General features: G+C 42.5%; 2 protein-coding genes across 4 annotated transcripts in view; one reads left to right on the plus strand and one right to left on the minus strand.

Annotated features, from left to right (window-relative positions):
- Nucleotides 1-7195, plus strand: part of ncor2 (nuclear receptor corepressor 2) — a 77760-nt gene extending 70565 nt beyond the window's left edge. For all 3 annotated transcript variants that reach the window (XM_031849296.1, XM_031849298.1, XM_031849297.1), the window contains 8 exons: nucleotides 848-978; nucleotides 1153-1328; nucleotides 1418-1552; nucleotides 2377-2519; nucleotides 2626-2679; nucleotides 3462-3668; nucleotides 3799-3978; nucleotides 4094-7195. In XM_031849296.1, coding sequence (XP_031705156.1) covers nucleotides 848-978; nucleotides 1153-1328; nucleotides 1418-1552; nucleotides 2377-2519; nucleotides 2626-2679; nucleotides 3462-3668; nucleotides 3799-3978; nucleotides 4094-4296 — 1229 coding nt within the window. In that variant the 3' untranslated portion in view covers nucleotides 4297-7195. The remainder of the gene's footprint in view (nucleotides 1-847; nucleotides 979-1152; nucleotides 1329-1417; nucleotides 1553-2376; nucleotides 2520-2625; nucleotides 2680-3461; nucleotides 3669-3798; nucleotides 3979-4093) is intronic.
- Nucleotides 7196-7831: 636 nt separating this feature from the next.
- rflna (refilin A) lies at nucleotides 7832-16999 on the minus strand. The gene is made up of 4 exons (XM_031849299.1): nucleotides 16710-16999; nucleotides 16267-16591; nucleotides 11526-11635; nucleotides 7832-11376 (listed from the first exon to the last, which is right to left on the minus strand). Exons 2-4 carry the CDS (start codon nucleotides 16495-16497, stop codon nucleotides 11043-11045), a joined length of 675 nt encoding a protein of 224 aa, XP_031705159.1. The 5' UTR covers nucleotides 16498-16591; nucleotides 16710-16999; the 3' UTR covers nucleotides 7832-11042.
- Nucleotides 17000-22976: the final 5977 nt, after the last annotated feature.

Consider the following 22976-nt stretch of genomic DNA (forward strand, 5'->3'; position numbering starts at 1 on the left):
GGCGTGCATTCACAAACTAGTTGACTGGACCTTGAGGGAAACGCAGGCTATTGATAGCTTTTGTTGAAATGAGCCCAGAGTCCCTTCTGTTGTTGCTAGCTAATAACAGAAACCACAGCATCCTGTCCCTCCGGGGGACTTGTCCTCTCTGGGAGTCCATACAGTCAGTGCTGATCCCTGCGCTCAGCTTACATCATCCGCTCCTGAGATAAATACTGTAGTGCAAGAGTTGTGTAAGAAAACCCATAGTGAGACACAATGCAAGGGGGGGGGGGGGGTAAATCTACAATGGTCCAATATATATTTTCATATATTCATGGCTAAGCATGAGTGGGTCTATTTTGAGTTAAGATAGTATTCATAGATTCTTTTATTCATAAGCATTCAGTGAATGCATTTGTATTCTTCTCGTCTCTAAGGCATTACTCTTCTTTTTCTTTTCTTTTTTTTTTTTTAAATCTTTTGAGTGCGGAAACATAGTTATAAAGTGACTTTCTGAGACTTCTTCATTTATGAGTCAGTGATGCAAAACCAGTCAATTTTAGCATCATTTCTGGTCAAAGCTAGGCTTGCTTGGTCTGTATGCAAAGAGTTCATTATAAATAATTAAGAGATCTTTAGTAGCTTAGCAACAATATAGAAAAGCTTGGCCTTTGAGCTTTCATGTGCAAATGCCACATGAAATGTTTACATTGCACAAATAACCATAAGTTCAGATGGATGGATGCACAGACATTTCTGAATTATGCATGTTTTCATTCTTCATCTTGAATTCTAAACTAACTTTTACCCATGTTTGTACGTGTGTGTGTGTGTACGTGTGTGTGTACATGTGTCTGTTCAACAGCTCAACAGAAGATGGAGCCACACGGTCTCTACCGTCCTCCGTCTGAGGAGAGACTGTCTCCAGGCCAGCAGCCCCTGTCCCCCTGCGTTAAAGGCAGCCAGCGGGTGGTCACCCTGGCACAGCACATCAGTGTAAGTTCACTCAACCACTGCGTTACAGATGGCACAATAACACAACAACAAAATATTCCTATCTCCATATTTATGTAGCACATTTCTGAAGTAGTTTTTAAGGAATTTCGATGTTTAATGTATGCCAGACGATGTTGTCCCATTTGTGACGTGGATGTGTCTTCATGTAAACAGGAGGTGATTACGAAGGACTACACCAGGCAGAGCCAGCAGCAGCAAAGCTACCACGGCTCTCCGGTCCTGGACTTGACCCGTCCACCCAGTGCCTCCCAGCCCCCGCCCACCTCACAGGACTCTGCCCAAGGCTCCCGATATGCAGAGGGCCTCGGTGGAGAACGCAACAGAGACCGGTAGGAATCATTAACGGAAATTTCTGGTAAATGTATCGGGTGGACACTGTGTGTCATGCTGTAAATATATCTCTTTGTCTTCTCTGCAGGTCTCCTCCTCAGCCCAAGACGTCGCCTATCAGCATTTCAAATGATGGCATTGAACCAGTGTCTCCTGCTGGAGCCAGCTCTGAACCTGAGGTCCAGGGAGGGGCCTCTTACTCCAACGAGCAGGGAGAGCAAGGGTAACGGCTCACGTCTCCAGAAACAATAAAAAAAAACGATGTTGTATATGTTGACTTTATGATGGCCACAGCTTGTTTAATATTTAGATTAGCAGTGCTGCCATTCATGATCTTTTCTATTGTAAATGTTTGAGTAGTTGTTTAATGATACAAGACAGGCTAACATCTATGTCAACAACAAGCAGGCTATAATATACAGACATAAATAAGAGCTCCACCTCTTTATATGAGATGCGCCCTCACAGGAGAAATGGCTGAGATGCTTCCTCTATGTTGTATGGAGGTTGAAGATGGAGCTAATGGCCTTCCAGAGCGGAGTGCTCTTTCCCATTTTTTTTAAGAATGGTGTCCAGCAGGTGGGCTCCAGTTATCTGAAGTCACTTTGCCAAGCCTCCCTTGGACAGCTGATGCTAAGACGCTGGAAAGAAGACTCCAGCTAATTACCAAATACAGGACACAGTGTCCAGTTTAGTTCCATCTTTGCTTTATGTCGACAATGAAACCTGAGTCTCCCAGACTGGGTGACACTTGCTGTCCTAATTTTAGGAATTATTCATGGTTTAGGGGTCTCAATTTACCAGCCAGTCGATGCTCCAACACTCACTTGTGGTCATGAGCCTTGGACAGTCACCGTAAGAATTACATTGCAAATATAAGCGGCTACTGTTGGACGTATTGTGGCTGATGGGTTTGTCTTTTTTAGCCTGCTGACCCCACCACCTTCATATTACGTGTAATATATAATGTAGATTGATATGTAATATACTCACACGGGGCTTGTTTGGATTGTGTTTGTTAACCTGGCTCTCCTTTCCCTCCTGCAGACTGGGCTCCCGTTCCCCTCCCAACGCCGCCCAGCCTCCAGCTTTCTTCAGCAAGTTGACGGAGAGCACCTCGGCTATCGTCAAGTCAAAGAAACAGGAGATGATCAAGAAGATGACGGTGGTGGGAAATGAGGGTGATTTCAGTAAGTCTGATCTCTCAGCACAGGCAGGAATAATACTTTCAGATGAAAACCTTACATTTAATAAAGAGGAATGACTTTTAAATGGAAACCCTGTTTCCACGTTCAGATGCTGGTCAGCCAGGAACAGAGATCTTCAATATGCCGGCGTCTACAAATACAGGTAATCTTTTTAAACCTCATCGCTTATTGAATTGGTTTGAAGTGAGAAGCCGGCCCCTCGTGACACGCCGTAGTGGATGTATGTTGAGGGTCAACACATGCATACATACTGTGGTAACGGTGGCTGAATGGAAGGATTGTTAAGCCTGCATCATTCTCCAGACAAAAAACAACTTGGAGAAGCCTGCAAGGATGACACAACAACATGTTAGCAATATCATGTTGACCAGCTGCAGGCAGCAATGTTTTGAGTGACAGCAAATTTAAGTGAAAGCTTAAAATCTGGTTCAATTCAGCTTCGCTTTGGTGCCAAACCGGCCAATGTAACATGTGAACAGGAGCAATTTAATTCCAGTACACTGCTGTTCAAAGCCCCAGCACTTTTCATGATGAATTATTTACGTGTAGAAAAATGTCTAACTGGAAAGACCAGTATCCCGTTCACCAATATCCTGAACATGGATTTCTCTGTTGCCTCCTCTACCCGACTGCTTGTGTTCACACGAGAGCTGTTTGTGACAGATGTACAGAAATCTCACAAAGGTCCTGAGATGGTGTGAAAGGTGCCGTTTACACAGGAAATTGACTTGACCTGTGTTACCAGATGACGGAGACGAGGCGGAAACTGCCGGGACACTCATGACATAGAATGCTACAGTATATAGGGCCTTCCCCCTCTTCATGCTCTTGTAGCTGTATCATTACAGTAGCTTCTGATAGCATTGTCTGTACTTGCAGCCCCTTTCTCCCTCTTAACTTGTTGAACACTCCTTCCTTTCACAGGACCTGTGAGTGTCCGCTGCCATCCAGCTCCCGAGACACCCGGTAACTCGATAGGCCTGGAGGCCATCATAAGGAAGGCCTTAATGGGCAAATACGATGATCAGCCCGAGGAACGCTCTCCATCCAACGCCGCTAACCAGATGGGATCAGCTGTGTCTGCTGGTATGCCTGGAGCCGACGGGCGCGTTGAAGACTTTTTCTCACAAGGTGCAACATCCCCCGACTCTTTTGTCTTTGTTTTTTCTTCACCCCAATATAGTCTTGCATGTGCCGTTCCCAAATGTGCAATTTAGGATTGTTACACTGTAGGTTTGAGCTCGGCCTCCTCTGCTTGCAGGTGGGGGAAAGTCCTCAAAGGGCAGCGGGCGCTCTAATGGTCGGAAGGCCAAGTCTCCAGGACCAGGCCTGTCAGGGGGGGAGAGACCGTCGTCTGTGTCCTCAGTCCACTCTGAGGGAGACTGCAACAGACGAACTCCACTTACCAACCGTGTCTGGGAGGATCGGCCTTCATCCACTGGTATGAAACGCAGCAGTTAATAGTAAATCTGTTGTAGCGGTTGATGGAAAAGGACAAAATGTCTCAAACTCATCCTGACATTTCCGTCACTCTGCTTTTTTTTTTTTTTTTGCAGGTTCAACTCCAACTCCCTTCCCGTGTAACCCGTTGATAATGCGTTTCCCCAGCGGGACGGTGTCTGCTCCCTCGCCCTCCTCTGGCCAGCTGGGGGGCCAGGCCCCGGGGCCAGGACCTGGACCTGGACAGGGCCGGTCCTGGGAGGAGGAACCCAAGCCTCTGCTCATGTCTCAGTACGAGACCCTGTCTGACAGCGAGTGACCCAGAAATCTATCGCACCACAAGACCCGCTAACAGTCAACCAGCTCTGTGCTGCTGCAGCCACACACACACACACACTGACACACACATACACACACCTGCTGAGGCATCTGCAAACTTACCCACACCATTCCACTCTGCATTTCCTCCGTCAGCTGTCAAGCAAGGATCATGCCCTTCTCCTTTCACACATCTGAGACTCCAAGCAGCCCGAGCTCAGACTCTGCTGCTCCGTGTGTGTGTGTGTGCGTGTGTGTGTGTGTGTGTCTATGTTTGCACTTATGTGTTATGCATTCACTCCAGGACTACTCTAAAGGACAAATCACTTTTCTTTTTTTAAACTTTGCTACTTTTCCTCACTGGCCTTATCAATATAGACACAGTGACCTGCACCTTTTGGGTGTACCGCTCTAATGTTGCTGACAGGGACTCCAGGGTCATGTTGTCCGTCTAGTCCGGAGCTTGACGATGGCTCCTCCAGTGACGGATATTGCCGGCAGATCTGACCCGAGAACAGCGGCCCACACAGCGAGGGCCCTCTCACGTTTCTTCAAAGTGAACGCCAGGTGCAGGCGGCCTGTGCACTGCTACCACTACAAGAACACGTGCGAGGCGACGGGAAGAGAATCAACATCCTGTTTTATCTTGTTTCGGTTCGTTCTTTTGCTTCTTTTTAAAGTCAGTTAGTCCAGTCCTGTGTTTGGAACGTGAGCTGAGACCTCTAGTACATTTTGATGGTGAACTTTTGATGGTGTCATTTGTTGTCTATTATCTGCAATGATGTATCTTTTTTGGGATGAGGGTGGGGGGGGCTGAGATTATTATTGTTATGCGGGGAGGGTCATATCATTGGTTTACAGGGTAAACATGCTGTTCATTGCTGATGTCGTCATATATAAGGGGGGGAGGGGGGTCCTGAGGGAAGGTGAAGGTCTGTTGACCTCAGACATACACGTGGGAGAGAGATGGTTTGCCAGATGGATGGCAGTGAAACGAGTGACACTTTCTCACTGTTTTTATATTAATCATGTCTGTGTTTGTTGGAACAGTTTTTGGATATTAAGCACTTAGTTGTCAGTCTGTTCACAATGGCATTTTTAAGAATATGCGTTTCCTGGGGCAGGTGAAAAATGGACTCAAGAGCAGCATAGAAATCCCACTGTGGAGGTATCCTTTAACACCTGTCTGTTTAATTTGGTCTTGCCACCAGTATTCTTTACTGCTCCCACACTCAAAGCGACAATCACACGTTGGTGAACGATGACTAAGCCGCTTCGAGCAGATGCAGACCGACCTTAAAGCCGCTTAAAGGCAAACTCCTCAGCATCACTTAGAGTTCGTTCACATTGAAGAGGTGACAAAAAAAAAAAAAAAAGCCATCTTTCTATGACCCTTGGTCCATGGCGGTGTCGGCTTCAGCTGGCCTGTTAGAATCTCGTCTAGGAGCTGTTGTGACGGTCTGACCTTTGACCTTTTTACTGTCTAGAGGAGGAGCTGAGACCCGACTCCTCATCCAGGCAGATTTTGTACAGTTATGAGATATTCCTAGTGTTAAGTGCCATTTATTTTACATATACAGTTCTGAAGTTACCAAGTGACGCACAATTTTTCTTTCAGCCTCCCCATGACAGAGTTTATACTGTCCACGCAGGGAAATCTGAAAACATAACGGCAAATGAAACCTCTTTTAAACAAAAAAAAAAAAAAACAAAAAAAAAAACATTTGTGCATTTTTTTTCTTTGCTTCTAAATCCATCACAGCCTTAGCTTTTAACTGTTTCACTCATGAGCTTTATCTGTGAAACAAGACAATGCTGTATCACAGGACAGCTCACTGCAGCAGATGTTCTCTCCACCACGAGACCCATGACATACTTCAAGTGTACTCCAGTACTCCGTGGTGTTTGTACTGGTCGGAGGAAGTCGAGGGAAAGGCATTCGGAAGCATTCTGCTAGTTTTACGTGACATTAATTGACATGTTCTCACAGTTTACTGCAGTATTTTAAAGGTCCTCCTCTGTGTAAATGAAATGTTTCCCGGCTTGTGACTTCTGTGCTACCGGGGACGATCTCTGTCCTCTTGACTGAACACTCTGAAGCGACGGCATTGAGCCTGTTTAGTGGTTTAGACAGACTTACCTCTATCTCGAGTTCATTTTGTCACAGGGGATTCTCACAAACATGACTGTTATAGGACTACCTCCTATCCCTCCTTCATTCATTCTACCTTTCGTTAGTCAAGCATCCAGGATGCCACACCTGCAGAAAGCTCAGTCATGTTTTAGGTCTGATTTTGTTTTGTTTTATCACGACTGATGGAGGGTTTGTAATTGCATCAGGCAAGGCAAGCATACAGCCAGGCTTTGTACATGAATCACTCTGCGTGTATATCATTTGTCCTCTGATGAAATTTAAGAAGGTGACGGTAATCAGACTAAGCCATATCCAGCTGTTCCCTAAACAGATGATGGACTAATACGTAGTTTTTAAAAGGTATACTGAAATGATTTTTAAAACGCATCCATTTAGTTTTTTTTAATCATGTCCCAAATCTTACGTAATCATTCAAAACGTGAAAAGACAGTTATTTGCTGATGTGTTCCCTGGGCTGTCAAATGGGGGGTGGGTTTGTCATAAACATTACATTGTTCAACCATTTTGTGCATAATGATTTTTTTTTATTATAACCCACTGTATAATAGCAAGGATTGTATATAAAACTGAAGAGATGTAAATATTTATGTGGCTTGCTTCAAGGTTGGTATTACTAAAAAATAAAAGAAATATTCACATGGTTAAATTCTACATACCCACCAGCAAGCTTTGTGGATAAGCAGTGTAAAAATGAAAAACAAAAAAGACACTGCCTTAATGTTTAAATAAAAAGCTTATTGCCATTCATGGTCTCAGAGTCATGTTATTTATCGCTGCACTTCTGCCTTCTCACACGTTATTGTATTCATTTTTCCTGCAGGAACATTTGAATGAAATGTAATGAATGTAGATTACCACCAGGGGGCAGTATGAGCATGTTTTTTTAACAACTACACACTGTGTTTTTGACACAGACTTTGGGAGGAGATGCTTTGTTGCGAATCATTTTTCATGAATTGAAGAAAACGAAGACCCGATTCTTGTTAAAACAGTTCCTCTGATGGTGAAGTTCAGAGCTTTCAGTGGAGGTAGTTATTCCAGCTGTTACAATCACTCTGCTTGTGTGTAGGTCAAACTGCATGTTATGATCCCCCTCCTTACATAACTCTCATGAGCACTACAAGGTGACAATGTTATGAAATTCTGACTGAATAGCCTTTCTTTCTCCATTTATAACATATAACAAAGTCCTTACATAAGTATTATATACTTGTAAAAACTGTCTTTGGACAGGGCAGAGCTGTGCTGAATAGTGACTTTGGTTTCTCCTTGCTGATCAGATATTACAGATTTATAGTAGTTTGTCAAGAGTATATAAACCAGAGATGAAAAGTACATTTGGACAGGTAACCCATCTCTAAAACATGTCGTTAGGACTTTTCTGTGCTGCTCAGTACAGAGAAATAGTCATGAATTAATTATTTACTGCTAAGAAACAAGAGTCTGAGAGCCAATATTTAGTGCTGCCATTTCAGTTGCATTTGAAAGAACCGTTTGTGTACTTATTTTCATGTCTGTATTTTCATAAATCCTCACTTTGGCTTGGATTTAGTCACAGGAGCCGAACCTCTGTGTCTGGAGAACTTCCTCTGAACCTGTGCTAAGCAAGAAAATACAATGTCCTGGTTTCAAGATCAAGAAACAAATACTCAACACAACAGAGTAAAGGTTTGGGAATTGCTTTTTTGTTTTATTAATTTAGGATATACATCTTTTTAAATTATTTACTTTGATCAGAACAAGAACGATGATTGATGTACAAAAATATAAAGAGAATCATGACGTGCCTCAATGCCACATATACAACAGGAAAATATTTTACAGTAACAAAATGAAGTGTTAGAAACACAAATGTATTTCACATAAAACCACCAACATATTAAACGTGACACCCACCAACTTTCTCTCATCGTTCTCTGACATTTCACAGACCATCTACACATAGCAAAACTCTCCATCACCTTTCCTGGAACTTTACTGTACAGTATAAAAAGCCATCTTCAAAACAAGTTCCTCATCTTATTTTCCTCTTCTTGTCTGGCTCTTTGCATTGCTACTTACTGTTCCCTCATTAAAGCTTGTATCTCCTACCCTCATCTTACTTGGAGGGTTTTTCAAACTATAAAAATAACAAGACCGCAAATTTAGGTCTGAGGTAAATTCTGAAATTTCAATATCTGTCTTGTTCAATAACCTAAATAGAGACAGATGGAAAAAAAAAAGTAATGAAAACGCTCAATAAAAATCTATTTTACATCTTCAACAGGGATGTCTGATGTGGTTTTTACTGCACCACTTTTTACATGTTGGTAATTACAGAGTGGTTTAATGCTTTTCAGTTACCTCGGACCAGAAACTTCCCATTTTGACAATTGGTTTATAGCTGAAAACAAAATGAAACACCAGCAATTCGTAAATTCAATTGATATAGTTATACTGTGAGTGTTTACTACTGTAAGTGGAGATTTACAGTTCACTAAAATAAGTTGTAAATTGTATCACACGAAGTAGTTCTTATGTAGAGAGTAACTGTTAGCGACTTAGCTACACTACATGAGGTTAGCTAACGGAACCAAGTGACAAAGCAACGTTAGCTTGCTAACAGATGACCGGTTTAGAGTGAAGAGTACATCTGACCTGACACTTTTAAATCAAAATTAGATCTTGAATCAAATTTCACTAATGTAACAAAATGATTAAAATGACTTAACGTAATAATGTCAGACTAAATGACAGAATAACGTTAGCTAGTTTAGCATTAATACTAACTCTAAAAAACACATTTTATCTACATTTACAAAAGCTTACTAGTTAAGATTAATGTATTGTTGTATCATTTTGTGAGGCTAAGGTGACGCAGATTTTTTCTAGCAAATTTTTTCTAGCAAATTTTACTGGCTAAAACATTCCCTAAATTTGAATGGTACGACATGATTAGGTAATTCACTGGTTTGAAACAAACAACTAGTTACTTCATGCACAGACTGATGGATTTACGAATAGCTGGAGACACCTGATCCAGAACAGTTTCAGCTTTATTTTGAGAGGCAGTTGAAACGCAGATTCTCAGAAGCACTTAAACGATCCACATAATTGCAGTTAGAAATAGTTCTTGTTTTTGTGTTTGACTCTCATGCAGAAGTAGACGAGTGAGATAAGTACACTTTGTTCAGTACCAAGAGTTCTGACAAAGAAGTGTTTCAAATTGTCAAACACTTCCCGTGATTGTCTAATTTGTTTGGCACTTGTGTGACAACCATCTGACACCAAAGCAGGTTCAAAACAGTTATGAAAAAAGCAAACCGTACAATGATTACCAGCATTCTTAAAGGCCCTGAAAACATACATGTATGTTCTCAATCATCTTGTAACTATAGATGATGTGTGGTCCGGATGAAGCACAGTTTGAACTCTTAATAAATAAAGATGTTTTTTTCCCCAGACTTCATTTATTGTTGCTCTGCAGCCAAACAAGCTAACAAGAACCTGTTTACCAAAACACCCTTCACTCTGACACTATCTCAACCAAGGTATTCAAAGGAAGTTTTAACAGACATTAGGTTTAACAGGTCTTTAAACCATAACCACAGGGATCCAAGACGGCTGAATATTTAATGTTGCAAAGAACTTAAGATTTAAAACCAAGTGTTCAAAGGCTTTAAATATCTTCCATTTTTCAAATATTCTAAAGGCAATCAGTTGCTATTGTCCTGTGATCCTTCTTTTCATTAGACTTAGTCTAGAGACCGCTCTGGTGAATAAACAGGACACTTTGCAACGTGCAGTTGAGTTTAATTAAATGCTTGATCAAACTAGACAAGCTGCTGTTTGAACGTGTGTTAATTGAAACTGTACAACAAAAGCAAGTGTTCTATCGCAGTGTGAGCAGTTATTACAAAGAGATAAACTGTCGCAGTGTGAGCAGTTATTACAAAGAGATAAACTATCGCAGTGTGAGCAGTTATTACAAAGAGATAAACTGTCGCAGTGTGAGCAGTTATTACAAAGAGATAAACTGTCGCAGTGTGAGCAGTTATTACAAAGAGATAAACTATCTTTGGTCCAATTTCTCATATGCAGTGCTGAAACCCCCCCTCCAATCCCAAATCCACTGGGAGGACTGTGATATATAGAAAACAAGTGCAATAAAGCCATATTAGAAAGCTTTGCATTGGTGTGACCGGGTTTGCGCAGGCTCGGCTGAAATCCACCACACATGTCATCTTGACTTTTCTCTACATACACAGACGTCTACAGTCTGTTACCTTCACTGAGCTTATAATCCAACCTGAAAGAGCAAAGGCCACCAATTTGTCAGCTCTTGTATTAAATAAGACATCAACCATTGAAGTGCAGCTTCAAACTGCCAGAGGACAGACTCCCTTTTTTAAAGACTGCATCAGTAGAAAGTCTAAATACACTTAGGTGAAATGTCACTAAAGGGTTCCCAGAGTTTCCTCCATGGCGAGTACAAAGTAGGGTTTTCAGGGGCTTCGGGTATTATTTGAAGTATTTCCGGTCCCAAGTTCCTCGTCCCTTCCAAAAAAAATAAGATGATCACCAGGTAGCCCTCTCCCAGTGCGGTCTGGGCCCTACAGGTCCTCTGTGTAGATGATACAGGGACTAGTATCCTCACTCGACTCCAGCTGCACCGTGGAGACAAACCAGCGGCGGGAGCCCGTGGGGTTGTAGTTGAGCGTGGTGCGGTAAGAGTTCTTGGCGTGTTTTGGGTAGATAATGGTGGTGCTCTGGTAGCTGATGGGTTTCAGCCGTGGCTCCAGGTACACCTGGGACTTGTAGCTCTTCCAAGTGCAGTTGTGCACCGCCACCACTGTCTCGCTGAAGGAGGTGGCCGTGGGAACGGGGGCGCAGTACACCTGGTCCCGGTAATGCTTGTCTGAGTCGTACTTGACCTCGGAGTTGCACCTGGAAAGGAGAAGGTGAGAACTCTTTAGAACCCCATACAAGAATGATCACTAGGTGGCACTGTTGACAAGAGCATATTGATCAAAATGAGTGAAGGAAGCTCCATATTGCAACCAATCCTATGTCTTTATGTGTCAAAGTTCCCTTACTTGATCTCCTGCTCTGGTTTGGGGTTGACCTCGATGCTTTCTCCGAAGAACACAGGGTACATGCGAGTCTTTGGGTCTGTGCTCGTGGAGTTTAGCAGCAGGTAGGGCAGCTGTGCAGAGGAAACACAAGAGTCACAATCTCACAAAGACATCCATGAACTGCTGAACTGTTTGTAACCAGCCGGCCAACGTGTTCATTCAAGGAATTCCAGTAAAAAAAAATCCCAGCATGGTCGGGGGTTTTAAGCAGAGCCAGAAACCCAAATTAAAAACACTGACTGCAGTCCCCACCCTCTCGAAGGAAAACATGCTCCCTGATCCGCCCTCATGAGAACTCGCCTTGTCCGTGGCACGACTACTACAACAACAATTAGACAAGAAGCACAGCAGTCGGGGCAACACTTCCAATTTAATTCAGAAAATTACACTGTGTGGGCCCAACCATATGGAGTGTTGGTGGTAAATCTCTCTATGGCTGGCTAGAGATGTGTGACCATGATGACACAGCGTGTGTGTGCGTGTGTGGTGTGTGAATGGACTGAAAATAGGCTTGCAGATGTTCGGCCGACAGTAGCTACAGAAATCCAAAAAAAAAAAAAATAATGATATGAATCTCCAGAGCAGCTGGTAGCCAGGCTGGGTGGAGACGATACAGTCAGATAAATGACAATGAGGTGAAATTGAAAGATTCTCTTTTTGGTTTGCCAAAAGTAAGAGGTCTCATCGGAACAAGTTATCCAAAATACTCTAAATATGTTGCTGTGCCTTTATCATATTTCTTGATTCTTGTGTAAAGTATGATATTTATGGGTTCAAATTATCAAACATTGCATGTGTGAGAGCATCTTCATCTCATCCTGACCATCGTCATTACTCCACCTGCTGCACACAGCTCCCCAACACACACTCATGGAGGCACAGTCTGATGATTTCTGATGCGTAAAATACTTTTGAAACCAAAATATTAGATTCTTGGGGTGCAACTTATCATCATTTTCATAACCAAAGAATCTGACGATTATTTTCTCGATCAATCAATTCATGGTTTGGTCTATAAAATGTCAAAAATAGACTAATCAATCATTTGAATCAAATTTGTTTCAGCGTTAATACGTGTTTGATGTATAGATGAGTAATACCACCCTAATAAGCTCCAACAAACCAGTACTGAGTGTCACAAACTCAGACATATTCCTGTAGAAATCATACAAATATTACCGCATTCATTTTCATGGGATTAATGCAGAGCGCGTGATTTAACAGCGCAGAACACCAGATGGGATACAGATACACTGTACTCAACTAACTGTACGAACCAGATCTGTTTTTGTACTGACCCCTGACCTCTGAGTGTCCCCTCTGGAGCCATAAGGGGACAGACGGAGCTGCACCAATCAGAAACACAGATTACTGTCACACACAGTGGGCAATGTTGTAATTGACCGTTTTCTTTGCGTGTGTGTCTCTGACCGATCTGAATCAACTGGCCCTTCAACCACTACACTGACACCTCTCACGTTACACAGCGGAGGCGGTCACATGCTGTGGTTTGGCCGCAGTTAAGCGCACATGCCAATACAGGGGACGAGCGAGAACAGGCCAAGGACACGGCAGATCGCTGCTTGAAGCTCGTCTTACCTACAGCCTGCGATCATCACCACACACACTATCTGAACGGTGGAGCTGAACTTGCACAGCTGCTAGTTTTTCAAAGCCAGACTGGAAAGAAATTCATCTGCGGGCGGTTCAGTTTCTGCTGCTGGTACTTCATGATCTAAAAAGCTATGTGATCGTCTTTACCTCCACTGCTCCGTCATGGGGAGCATCCCAGGTATTTCTCCACGGTGTGTTCTGACAACTTCTGCAAAGCAAACACTCGTGAAGGGAGGGTAAGTCACCTCCAGGCAGCGGATCCCCCGGTATGCTCACAAAGCATAAACCCCCCTGGAAGCACATTTCTGCCCAGGAAAAATAGTCTGCAGCTGAGCAACCCACACAACGTACAATGCACAATGCCGAGCTGCTGAGAGAAAACGCCAATTCAAACACACTCTTCCAACTGCTTGCTGTTTGGCGAAGTGAACTGACTCTGCATCCTGGTGTTTGCAAAGACGGTTAATGCAAGAGCATCAGTATCAGACAGTGAGGCAGATTTAGAAAAAAAGTCATGAGATCCCGTCTCCTGCCTTCCCTCTTGTCTAATCCACCGACACTTGATCAGGCTTCCTTAAACAGGACAAGTATCTTTTACACCCGAGATTAGATGATCACACTGATATCGTTAATGCATCTAGTCCGTCTCATTAATTAATTCATACATGTACGTAAAGACATGCAAGTATAAGAGTAAGTATCCCACATCTGCATAATTTTGGCTCAGGTCTGAAAACAGACTGAGGGTTACTCCGCGTTTAATTTAGAAGTGAGAGGTCATCAAACACTTATGCAATGTCCTGCAGCCACTCTAACAAGCCCCTGCACCCCAAAATAGAACCAGAGGATTGTTCTTAGGTGGCAAACAAAAACAACTCATAAATAGATTTGGCACATGTATGCCTCCTCTCGTCCTGCTAACAGACACATAACCGGAAAACACTAAAAGTCTAAAAGTCTACATGTGACTGAGAGGTTTGATTCTTTCCATACAAACAGGCCCACAGACAGGATTAGGATGGAAAGCAGGAGCAGCCCCTATCAGGACTGATCTTTAAAAGGGAAACCGCAAAGCAGTGGAGACCTACTAATCTGAACCGCCAGAGGATTAGAGGATCTCTCTCTGTTTCAGGCTTCAGCAAACCAATGTCACGCAACTCCCAGGATGCAACGCTGCATTTCTGAGGCCTCCCTCAGACACTTTAAAAGCCACCCCGACCTGCGCAGACATGTTCTTAAGACTTTTGAAAGTGGGAGTGAGCTGGAAATGATTTTCAATCAAAATCAGCGTCATCACGTGTGATACAAATCACGGAGTGTCATTGAAATGCATTTAGCAATTATCATAAATATTAGTTTCCAAAGAAGATCATCTGTTAAATGCAGTATCATGATTCATCTGATTAAGCAATATTGCTTTTCAAATAATGCAATTTCATCTTTAGGATTTAATTATCATAGACGAGTTATAGATTCCTAATGCCCAGGAGCTAGTGGGTTTTTCTCAGGAAACAATTTAAGAAATTTAAGAAAGGGTGCAACCTGTTAATAATGTTATTAACAGGTTGCACCCTGTGGTGGTGTGAAATGAGCTGAGACTGAGGCAGATATGAGTGTTATTATGAACACTTTTCATTGACATCCAAAAGGTCCTGTTACTACTCTGGTTCTACTGCTACCACATCCACAGACATGGTGAGTTGAACATGAATTAATCCAGCAGGACCCCGGCTTCCAGCGCTGATTCTTTTTCATTCATTTTGAGACTCAGATTAATCTATTGAACAGCATTCTCTCCGTTTACAACAACTTTAACTTCTATTTTCAGCTTTTTATTTAGGTGTCGATGTCCACAGATTGAGTGAGACACTTAACAGTATTATAATAACAGTACTAATAAACATAAACCCACGCTAGACACAACATAACTTTCAAACTTCTGGAACAGAATCACAATGGTGAAATACAAAACTCGAAGGTTCCCATACGTAAGATGCCTCATCCAACTTGGGGGTTGGGTTGTCAACGGACCAGAGATGATAAACAAGTAAGGAAATAAGAAAAGTGATGATGATTATCAACGAAGAACTGTAAACACTACTCAAATGAAACAATCTGACAATGAAATACTCGTCTTGGTTAAATACCTCACCAGTTAAAAAACAGATGCAACATGTGAAGAAGGGTTCAACAAGTTTGGGAATGGCAAGTACCAATTTAATAAACAGGCAATTTGCCTTTCCATTCATGTGGTTTCAACAGAGGACACAGACCTGCTACTGGTGAAGGTTTTAAAAAGATAAAAGTCTGTCTGACTATGTGTCTCATTTCATCTCTCTAATCAACATGGCTGACATGACAGGCCTTGAAGAAGAAGCCTGTCACAAAGTTTGTCATGACAGTGCCTCATGTAAATCCATCACAGACCATTATAATATTTTGTCTTGTCATACAGGTGGAAAAACCTGATCACACTAGTCATGTTCATCGTGTACACACCTTGACTCAGATACCAGGCTACTGAGTGAATCACCTGGTGTCATAAAGCTTTCTGCCATCTTGCATGGGAGCCCCTCGAATCCTGGCAAGGACCCCTGGGAGTCCCTGGACCTCACTTTGGGAACCCAAGAGGGCCTTATCAACTCACTGACCCTTATGACACCATTGTACTGAGAGCCCAGCTGATGCACCAGAGTGAGAAGGAAAACATTTCTACCGGTTTATTGAGGGCCAGTGACATCTACAGCACAAGTGCAACATCAAAAGTGTACAACTAAGGAATTTCTGAGAGAGAGAGAGAGAGAGAGAGAGAGAGAGAGAGAGAGAGAGAGACAGAGCTTCCAGATGTTGTGGGACTGAAGTGAAATACGTTTTTGGCCAAACATTAAAAAGCTCTCAGATCTTCAGTTTCTCTCACAGCAGCGTCATTATTTAGCCATTAGGTCTTTTTCTTTCTTTTTTAATCATGAAGTGTCAATGAAGTGAATGACTGCTAACTTACTGTGGACACAAAACAGACCCGAGTATCTGCTTTCAGGTTACACAATTGTTTGAAATCATAAAGTAAATAGAGCGCTGTGTTTCTCACCAGTTTGCCTTCTTTACTCTCCTTTTTATAATATCCATGATGGCTTTCCACGGGCGTCGTGCAGCTGCCGGAGCGCGACTCGATGAGACCCGGGGAGATTGAGCAGAAGGGCGGACTGGGACTGGGGGGCAACCCCGAATCCGGACTGTCGAGCAGCCCTTCCCGGTTCTTTCCTTTCAGGCTATCATCCATCGCTTGTAAATGTAGGTGCCCCACCATTTCTGGGACCATTCAAGTAAAAAAAAAAAAAACACCCCAGACGAAGTCGCACTGACAAGTTGCGTCGAAAAGAAACAATCCTGCGCGATTTCTTTCAAGATGACTTCTGCAAGCAGAGAAGATGGGATTCTTTTTTAAGCGAATATGCATTTAATCACTGTCCAAACACTGTGGACACGACTTCACAGACTGATATGATTCTATTTCTCCTGAAAATACTCTACCTGCGCGTCGTGAAGTATCCACCTTTAATCCCCAAATATATTCCAAACAAATAGGCTTGAAAAATCACACAATCTTGGAAAGAAAATATCAAACTTGACACTAAAGTGTATCAAAGTGAAGTATTAACTATTCTTCGTTAAAAAAAAACGAAACTAAAACGTAGTAAAACTCGCACAAAAGCAATAAAGCCGACCGTCCGTCTGGTACCGATCAGGATGAGAGCTCCTCTGCTCTGCGTTCACTGTGTTGAGTGTGAGTGTGTGTGTGTGTGTGTGTGTGTGTGGGTGGGTGTGCGCCCTCTCCAGTGGAGAGCTCCTTCTTAATGATCCTGCCAGGCTTTTTTTTTGTGCACCTGGATCCAGTCCAGCCCTCATGATCTAGATCACTTCCACGTACAACCGACAGGGGCGAGCACGTCCTCCTCGTTCGTGTTTAGGATCTGCTGAAGTTCCCTTGAGCAATTTACCCAACTCCCTACCTGCTGGAGATGATAGTGTGGTTATGTTAATATTTAGAATTAGAAGTTATCAGTTCATTCGTATTTAAGATGATATAATATGTCACTACATTAGAGCAATCACTTGTTTATCACTAGGGGTGGAAGTAACGATTTACATTTTTTCGTGTTATTTACAAGTCGTTTTTTGTGTAAGTACTTTTTAAGTATTTTTAAAAATTGGTACATGTTTACCTTTGTGCTGTTTATCACAAGTATGAAACAGATTAAAAAGAAAAGTTACATAAACTGTGTGAGAATGAAACAGGAGAATGGAGATAAATAAGCAGCTGCAGGTTTGTCTGCGGCCGCAGGAGGGCCGCGCTCCAGAGACGCTCTGCACCCCGGAAATGACACTTTAAAAAAGTTTGCGTTCACGATATTGCCATATTTAAATATATAGCATCTATCTTAACTAATTACTTATTTCATAGACCACCGGGCTAGCACGCCAAATGACACACCCACATGACGTGGAGGAGCACGCTGGGTCCGGCTAACATGCGCATGTGGATCCTTCAGCGGTGACTTCTGCATCGAGGAACTTCTATTTTGAGTGAGGTGTGTCAGGACTTCCTGCTGTTTGGACTGGTTATACTGGTACACAGAGGCCGAGTCTCTTCTAAAACACATAAACATAAACACGGTGCAGTCTCTCTTTGGAGGTAATGTGTTGGTGGCTGCAGCCAGTGTGGAGTGTTTTATATGTCCACCTTGTCTGCGTTGTGTTGATGTTTAATTCTACTGTGGACTCTAAAAGAAGCTTCATGCCTCCTTGTGTCAACATGTTTTATTTATTGTCAATCAATTTAGTCTCTTTTGCGGTTAATTCTAATGCTGTTGTATATTCATATAATGGATAATTAGTTGTTTGCACAGACTGCAGAGTGCCCATCTGTTGGTTAGTGGTCTTGTTGTTTACGTTGACATGTAGTGAAATCTATTTTGTAGCCTAAAGATGTTCTTTAATTAACCAGTATCATACATCACCCCCCCCCCCCTTCCCCTTTTTAAAATGTAATAGTACGTTTTAACTGACTTACTTTTTACTTAAGTACATTTTTACACAAATAGTATACTCTTTCCTGCACTGCTTATTTGTTAATAAGTAGCAGTTATAAGTAAGTCCCATTGAGGTTAGTTAGAAATCTTTCTTCCAAGGCAGACGTGGCCAAGACTACAGCCTAAACAGACAAATCAATAAAACGTCAGACAATGGATAAAACAATGCAAAAAATGTATAAATAATACTAAAAACAGATCCTACTAAAATCAGCCTAAAAGTAAGCTAAGATCTGACAGGGTTTTTATCATGTTGCCCAAAAGGACGACATGCCAAATAACAATATGTATTCCCCATGCAGAGTTGTAGCAATATCCACAATCTTTGTATATTACATTAGAAATGCTGTAGTTTAAAAAGCTGAGACTGCAAAATATTACTGAGGGACTGTTTATGAAGTGCTTCTGAGAGAGAGAAGCTCCACAAATATACACAACTGTATCATCTGCGTAATGCTGAATATTAGTTCCACGTGTGTTAACACATATTATTTGTGTTAATAGTTTTTATCAAGGCCTCAAGCTCATCCCATGACTACAAAAGTACGACACGATAACTGCATTGAGTATAACCTCTTTTAATCTGGACTGTTATCCAGATAAAGTTGTCCAAAAAGTTTTTACATATTTAGATGTAATCCTGCTGTGTGAGAAAACAACCATACTTGTTTCAGTCATTTCAGTATTCATCAGTCAGCTGTCTTTGGTGAGCAGTTTGTTTCAGTCAGTAAAAGGATTATTAAAGGATTACTGCAGTTATTTTTCATAAATCCTATGTGTATTTGTGTCTTTGTGCGTCTGTACCCATCCTGCCTGGTGTATTTCAGGACAGGGTGGAGATGGGTGGGAACGCTGTGCATCCACCAGTAACTAAATGAGTGCATAGACATGCACACACATACTCACACACAGAGCATAAAAAGCAGACCTGAGTGAACAAATGAGCAGACCGCAGTCATCACAGCATGCAGTGGAGAAAGAATCAAATCCTTGTTGAGGGTTCTCTCTCCATAATGCCTGTGCGCTCTGTTCATACGGTTACTCTTACCAGCAGCAGCGCTGCCAAAATGGAAATCGGAGCATAAATAAGAGCCAGTGCAGAGCTGCCTGTGTGTTTTAAGTGGTTGATTGTATCTTTGATGGTCCACCAGCTCTCTGTGGTGATTACCACAGATTGTCAGGAAATCATGCGTGATGTTTTTAGTTTTTTTTTTTTTAGTTCTCATAAAAACTAAGATAACTCTGTTTGGCTTTGTTGTCTGGAAGATATACTTAATTGCATGCCCGTTAAACTTGTGCAGCTGTAATCTTGTTTGCTGAGGATTGTTTTCCCTCCTCTGTGTTATTGTGCCGAAGCTGTGGAGCGGCCCTGGGAGTTTTACTGGCGTTCCCTCGCGTCAGGTGTGTTTTTGTGTCATCGTGTTCACCTTAAAGAGCCCATCATGTTGATCCTCAGGCATTTAAGGGATTAGTGTTGAGATCTGGTACAGATTAGCAATAAAATACTGGGGCACAGATGAAGAGCGTGTTTGTAGGGGTATAGGCATGTCTGTGAGCATGCCAACGGGAAGCATTGCTCAATTGCAGCCTCGCTGAGGGAGAACCCAGAGAGCTCTGAAAGTGACCAGAGTGACCATGCTGAACATTTAAAGTGGTATTTTACACATAGGCTGGTTTGGTCATACATCTTGTCTGCTGTACATGCGTCCTTATTGCCAAACATTTTCATTAGGAGTATTTTTTCAACAAAGTAGTTCTCTTGAAAACTGTTGACTGAGTATTCTTTGGAGTAACTGTGATATTGTTTCTTTAAGGATATGTTGCTGTTGAATTGTTTACATGGAAGTTCAAGCAATGCTGATAGGGGCATTCATGTTCCCCAGAGGAGAATTGTAATAACTTTAGTGATTCCCTTACTTTTGCAAAACCTATGTTTTCCTATCAGGCTAATTAGCAAATATTAGCATTCTAAACTAAGATGGCAATTATTATACAGTACCTGCTAAACATCAGCATGTAAGTATTGCCATTGTGAGGCATGTTACCATGACGGTGTTGGCATTAAGTACAGCCTCACAGAGCCGCTGGCATGGCTGTAGACTTGTAGCATTGATTAATGTTGTGAGGAACACAAGTGAAATTCCATTAAACTCGATTGTATTGGGATTCAGACACATCTCGAAACGTGGCCAAAACTGAGTGCATGGCTAGATATGTGATATGAATGTCTTGTTTAGGAACAGTGTTACGTTGACAAAGACAGGCTGTTCTGTTGTTATTGTGATGACACTACTGTTTATTCATGGAGGAAAACGGCGTACCTTTACACAAAAAGTCACATTGTAACCTCCATGTTTATTCAAAAGCATCTGCTGGACACATGTCTGTTTTTACAACAATGTCTCTTTCACATGTTCACGTTTCCACATGTGACGACTTAATTTCACAGCTAGAAAGACAACTTTCAAAAGATTCAGTTGGGATGCTATTTTTACATCTGTGATATGTTTTTCATTGTGCATGTGTCAGCGTGCATCACCTTGGTTTCACTCAATTAGCAATAGAGTCAATTTAGCTCTAAGCTGCTCACTTTTCTTTTTTCTTTTACAAACAAACGAAAAAGTCATATTTTGACCAGGCTCACTTAATGTGTTCTCCATGTGCTCTTATCCATCACAGTTTCAGAGGAATTCATTAATCTTTGAAAACATAATCCCCCTCATTCATTCAGTAAAGTTGCTTTGACACTGTATATCAAACCTATGACCTTTCGATTATGGATGGTAAATCCGGGACGTTATGGAACAGACACCTTTACCATTTGGCCAAGCGGCCGTCCCCATTATGTGGGAGTTGATTGAAGAGCTCTGCAATCAGGATTCTGTTCCTGAGAGCTTTGAGATCTCAGGAGGCTTTGAGGCATACACAGAGGGGAGAGGACAGCCAAGCCGTCTGCTGATGATTCATTTTTTAGTGCTCCATCATCCTTCCCCCTCATAGGGCAATCACTCACATCCTGCCACACACACACACACACACAACATGAGGACACAAACATGTTTTTGTGCATAGATGCAGAAATTCACACAGCCACAGAGAAATAGAGACAGACACACACACACACACATTCCTGATCTGCAGAACTCTGGCTCAGTCTCACTGCATTCACATAATGTTGCCAAGCCAGCTGTGCGGGTCTGAAAAAGAGGGGAGTAATACAGGTGTGTGTGTGTGTTTGTGTTTGTTTGCATGCAAGAGAGTGGGTAAGACAAACAGAATGAAGTCCACTCATAATTTGCCCCAATGATCGATTTCCGTGTTTTCAGTGTGAGGTACACATTTTCCCAAGGTGTGCAGTATGCCGTGCACGTTGGCGTGTGCACGTGCCGTCTGGAAAAGCTCTCAATGTAAACAAACCACAGAGAGGCCAGCCCTGGCAGGGAGGTTGTTTTGAGCCGGCGGGGACGTCACTGTGGTTTCCACACACAACGCTCTTCTTCAGACTCCCGGCCATGAATCGTCTCCATCTCGCAGATAGGTGACCGTTCTCCCGTTTGCTTTTCACACAATGTACGCATAAACACTAGCCGCTTGTTCAGCATGCTCACGTGACCCGCACACCTCTGCTCTGTTCTTCTTGGCCTGTTTTAAAAAGAGTTATGAACATGCTTTGCCTTGATGATGGATGAGTCAGGCAGATTCTAAATAAACCATCCAAAGCTTCGAGTATAAACCATAATGCACCTCACTTCTCTGGAGCCTGGCTGCATCTGGTTTTAATGTGTTGAGACCCCTGCCTGGATGAAGAAGACAGTCCTTACCTGTCAACTCCCTCTCTATCACCACCAAGACTTCTCCTCCCCTCCCTACCAATCTTCTTCTCTATGGAGACAAATGGTTCAATGCTGCTACCAATCACAGCACCACCAGCCATGTAAACAACTCTCAATGGCAACCTATAAAATGCCTCACTGGGTTGTAATGATGATATTACTCTTGTCATGTTTGCACAGTATATTGGGTCACCTGTAACCATTCTCATTAGATTAACTTATTTACTTGCTTCGTTACTTTGGGTCAAGCCTAACATTGCTTTAGGAGTGACAGGCAAAAGCTTGGAGGCGGCTATAGCTCAGCTGCACATGAATAAGTGTGAGCGTCTTGGGGTGACAAAGTTGTTGTTTCCATGTTCTGATCGGTGTGTAACTCGGTGCAGCCTGCACACTCTGTGACCTCCTTACTGAGACCTCCCCGGGGCTCCACAGCTGTTGTTCTTGCATGCTAGCAGCTCATCCACTCTCAGCTGTAATCAGTGATTCACCTGCACGCCGCTTCCTCTGACATTTTCGCTTCCTCACAGCTTTGTGTGAACAGTCAATACAGTCGGTAAACACAGGAATGGGTTTATGTTTAATGTCTAACAGCTATTTATGTCACTGCCTGTATTAACTGACATGCTCAGTGAGGCAGAGTTAGTGTGTTGATCTATATGTACATATATGTGGATCTATATTCTGCTTAGGTAAATATGCAGAGGTCATTTAAAAGCACAAAGTCCTAAAAAAAAAAAAAAAAAAAATTGACTTTGTGTGCAGACAGTCGATAGTCAGTCGCTGGTTTTGGTGCGCATGACACACTGTCACTCTGTCAGACAAATACCAGGGAGTGGGAGTGTTAACAGCATCCACCCTGAGAAAAGTGAAATGTG

The sequence above is a fragment of the Anarrhichthys ocellatus genome, unplaced genomic scaffold (genome assembly GCF_004355925.1).
Source record: "Anarrhichthys ocellatus isolate YVR2014 unplaced genomic scaffold, GSC_Weel_1.0 scaffold9, whole genome shotgun sequence".
Lineage (NCBI taxonomy): Eukaryota > Metazoa > Chordata > Actinopteri > Perciformes > Anarhichadidae > Anarrhichthys > Anarrhichthys ocellatus.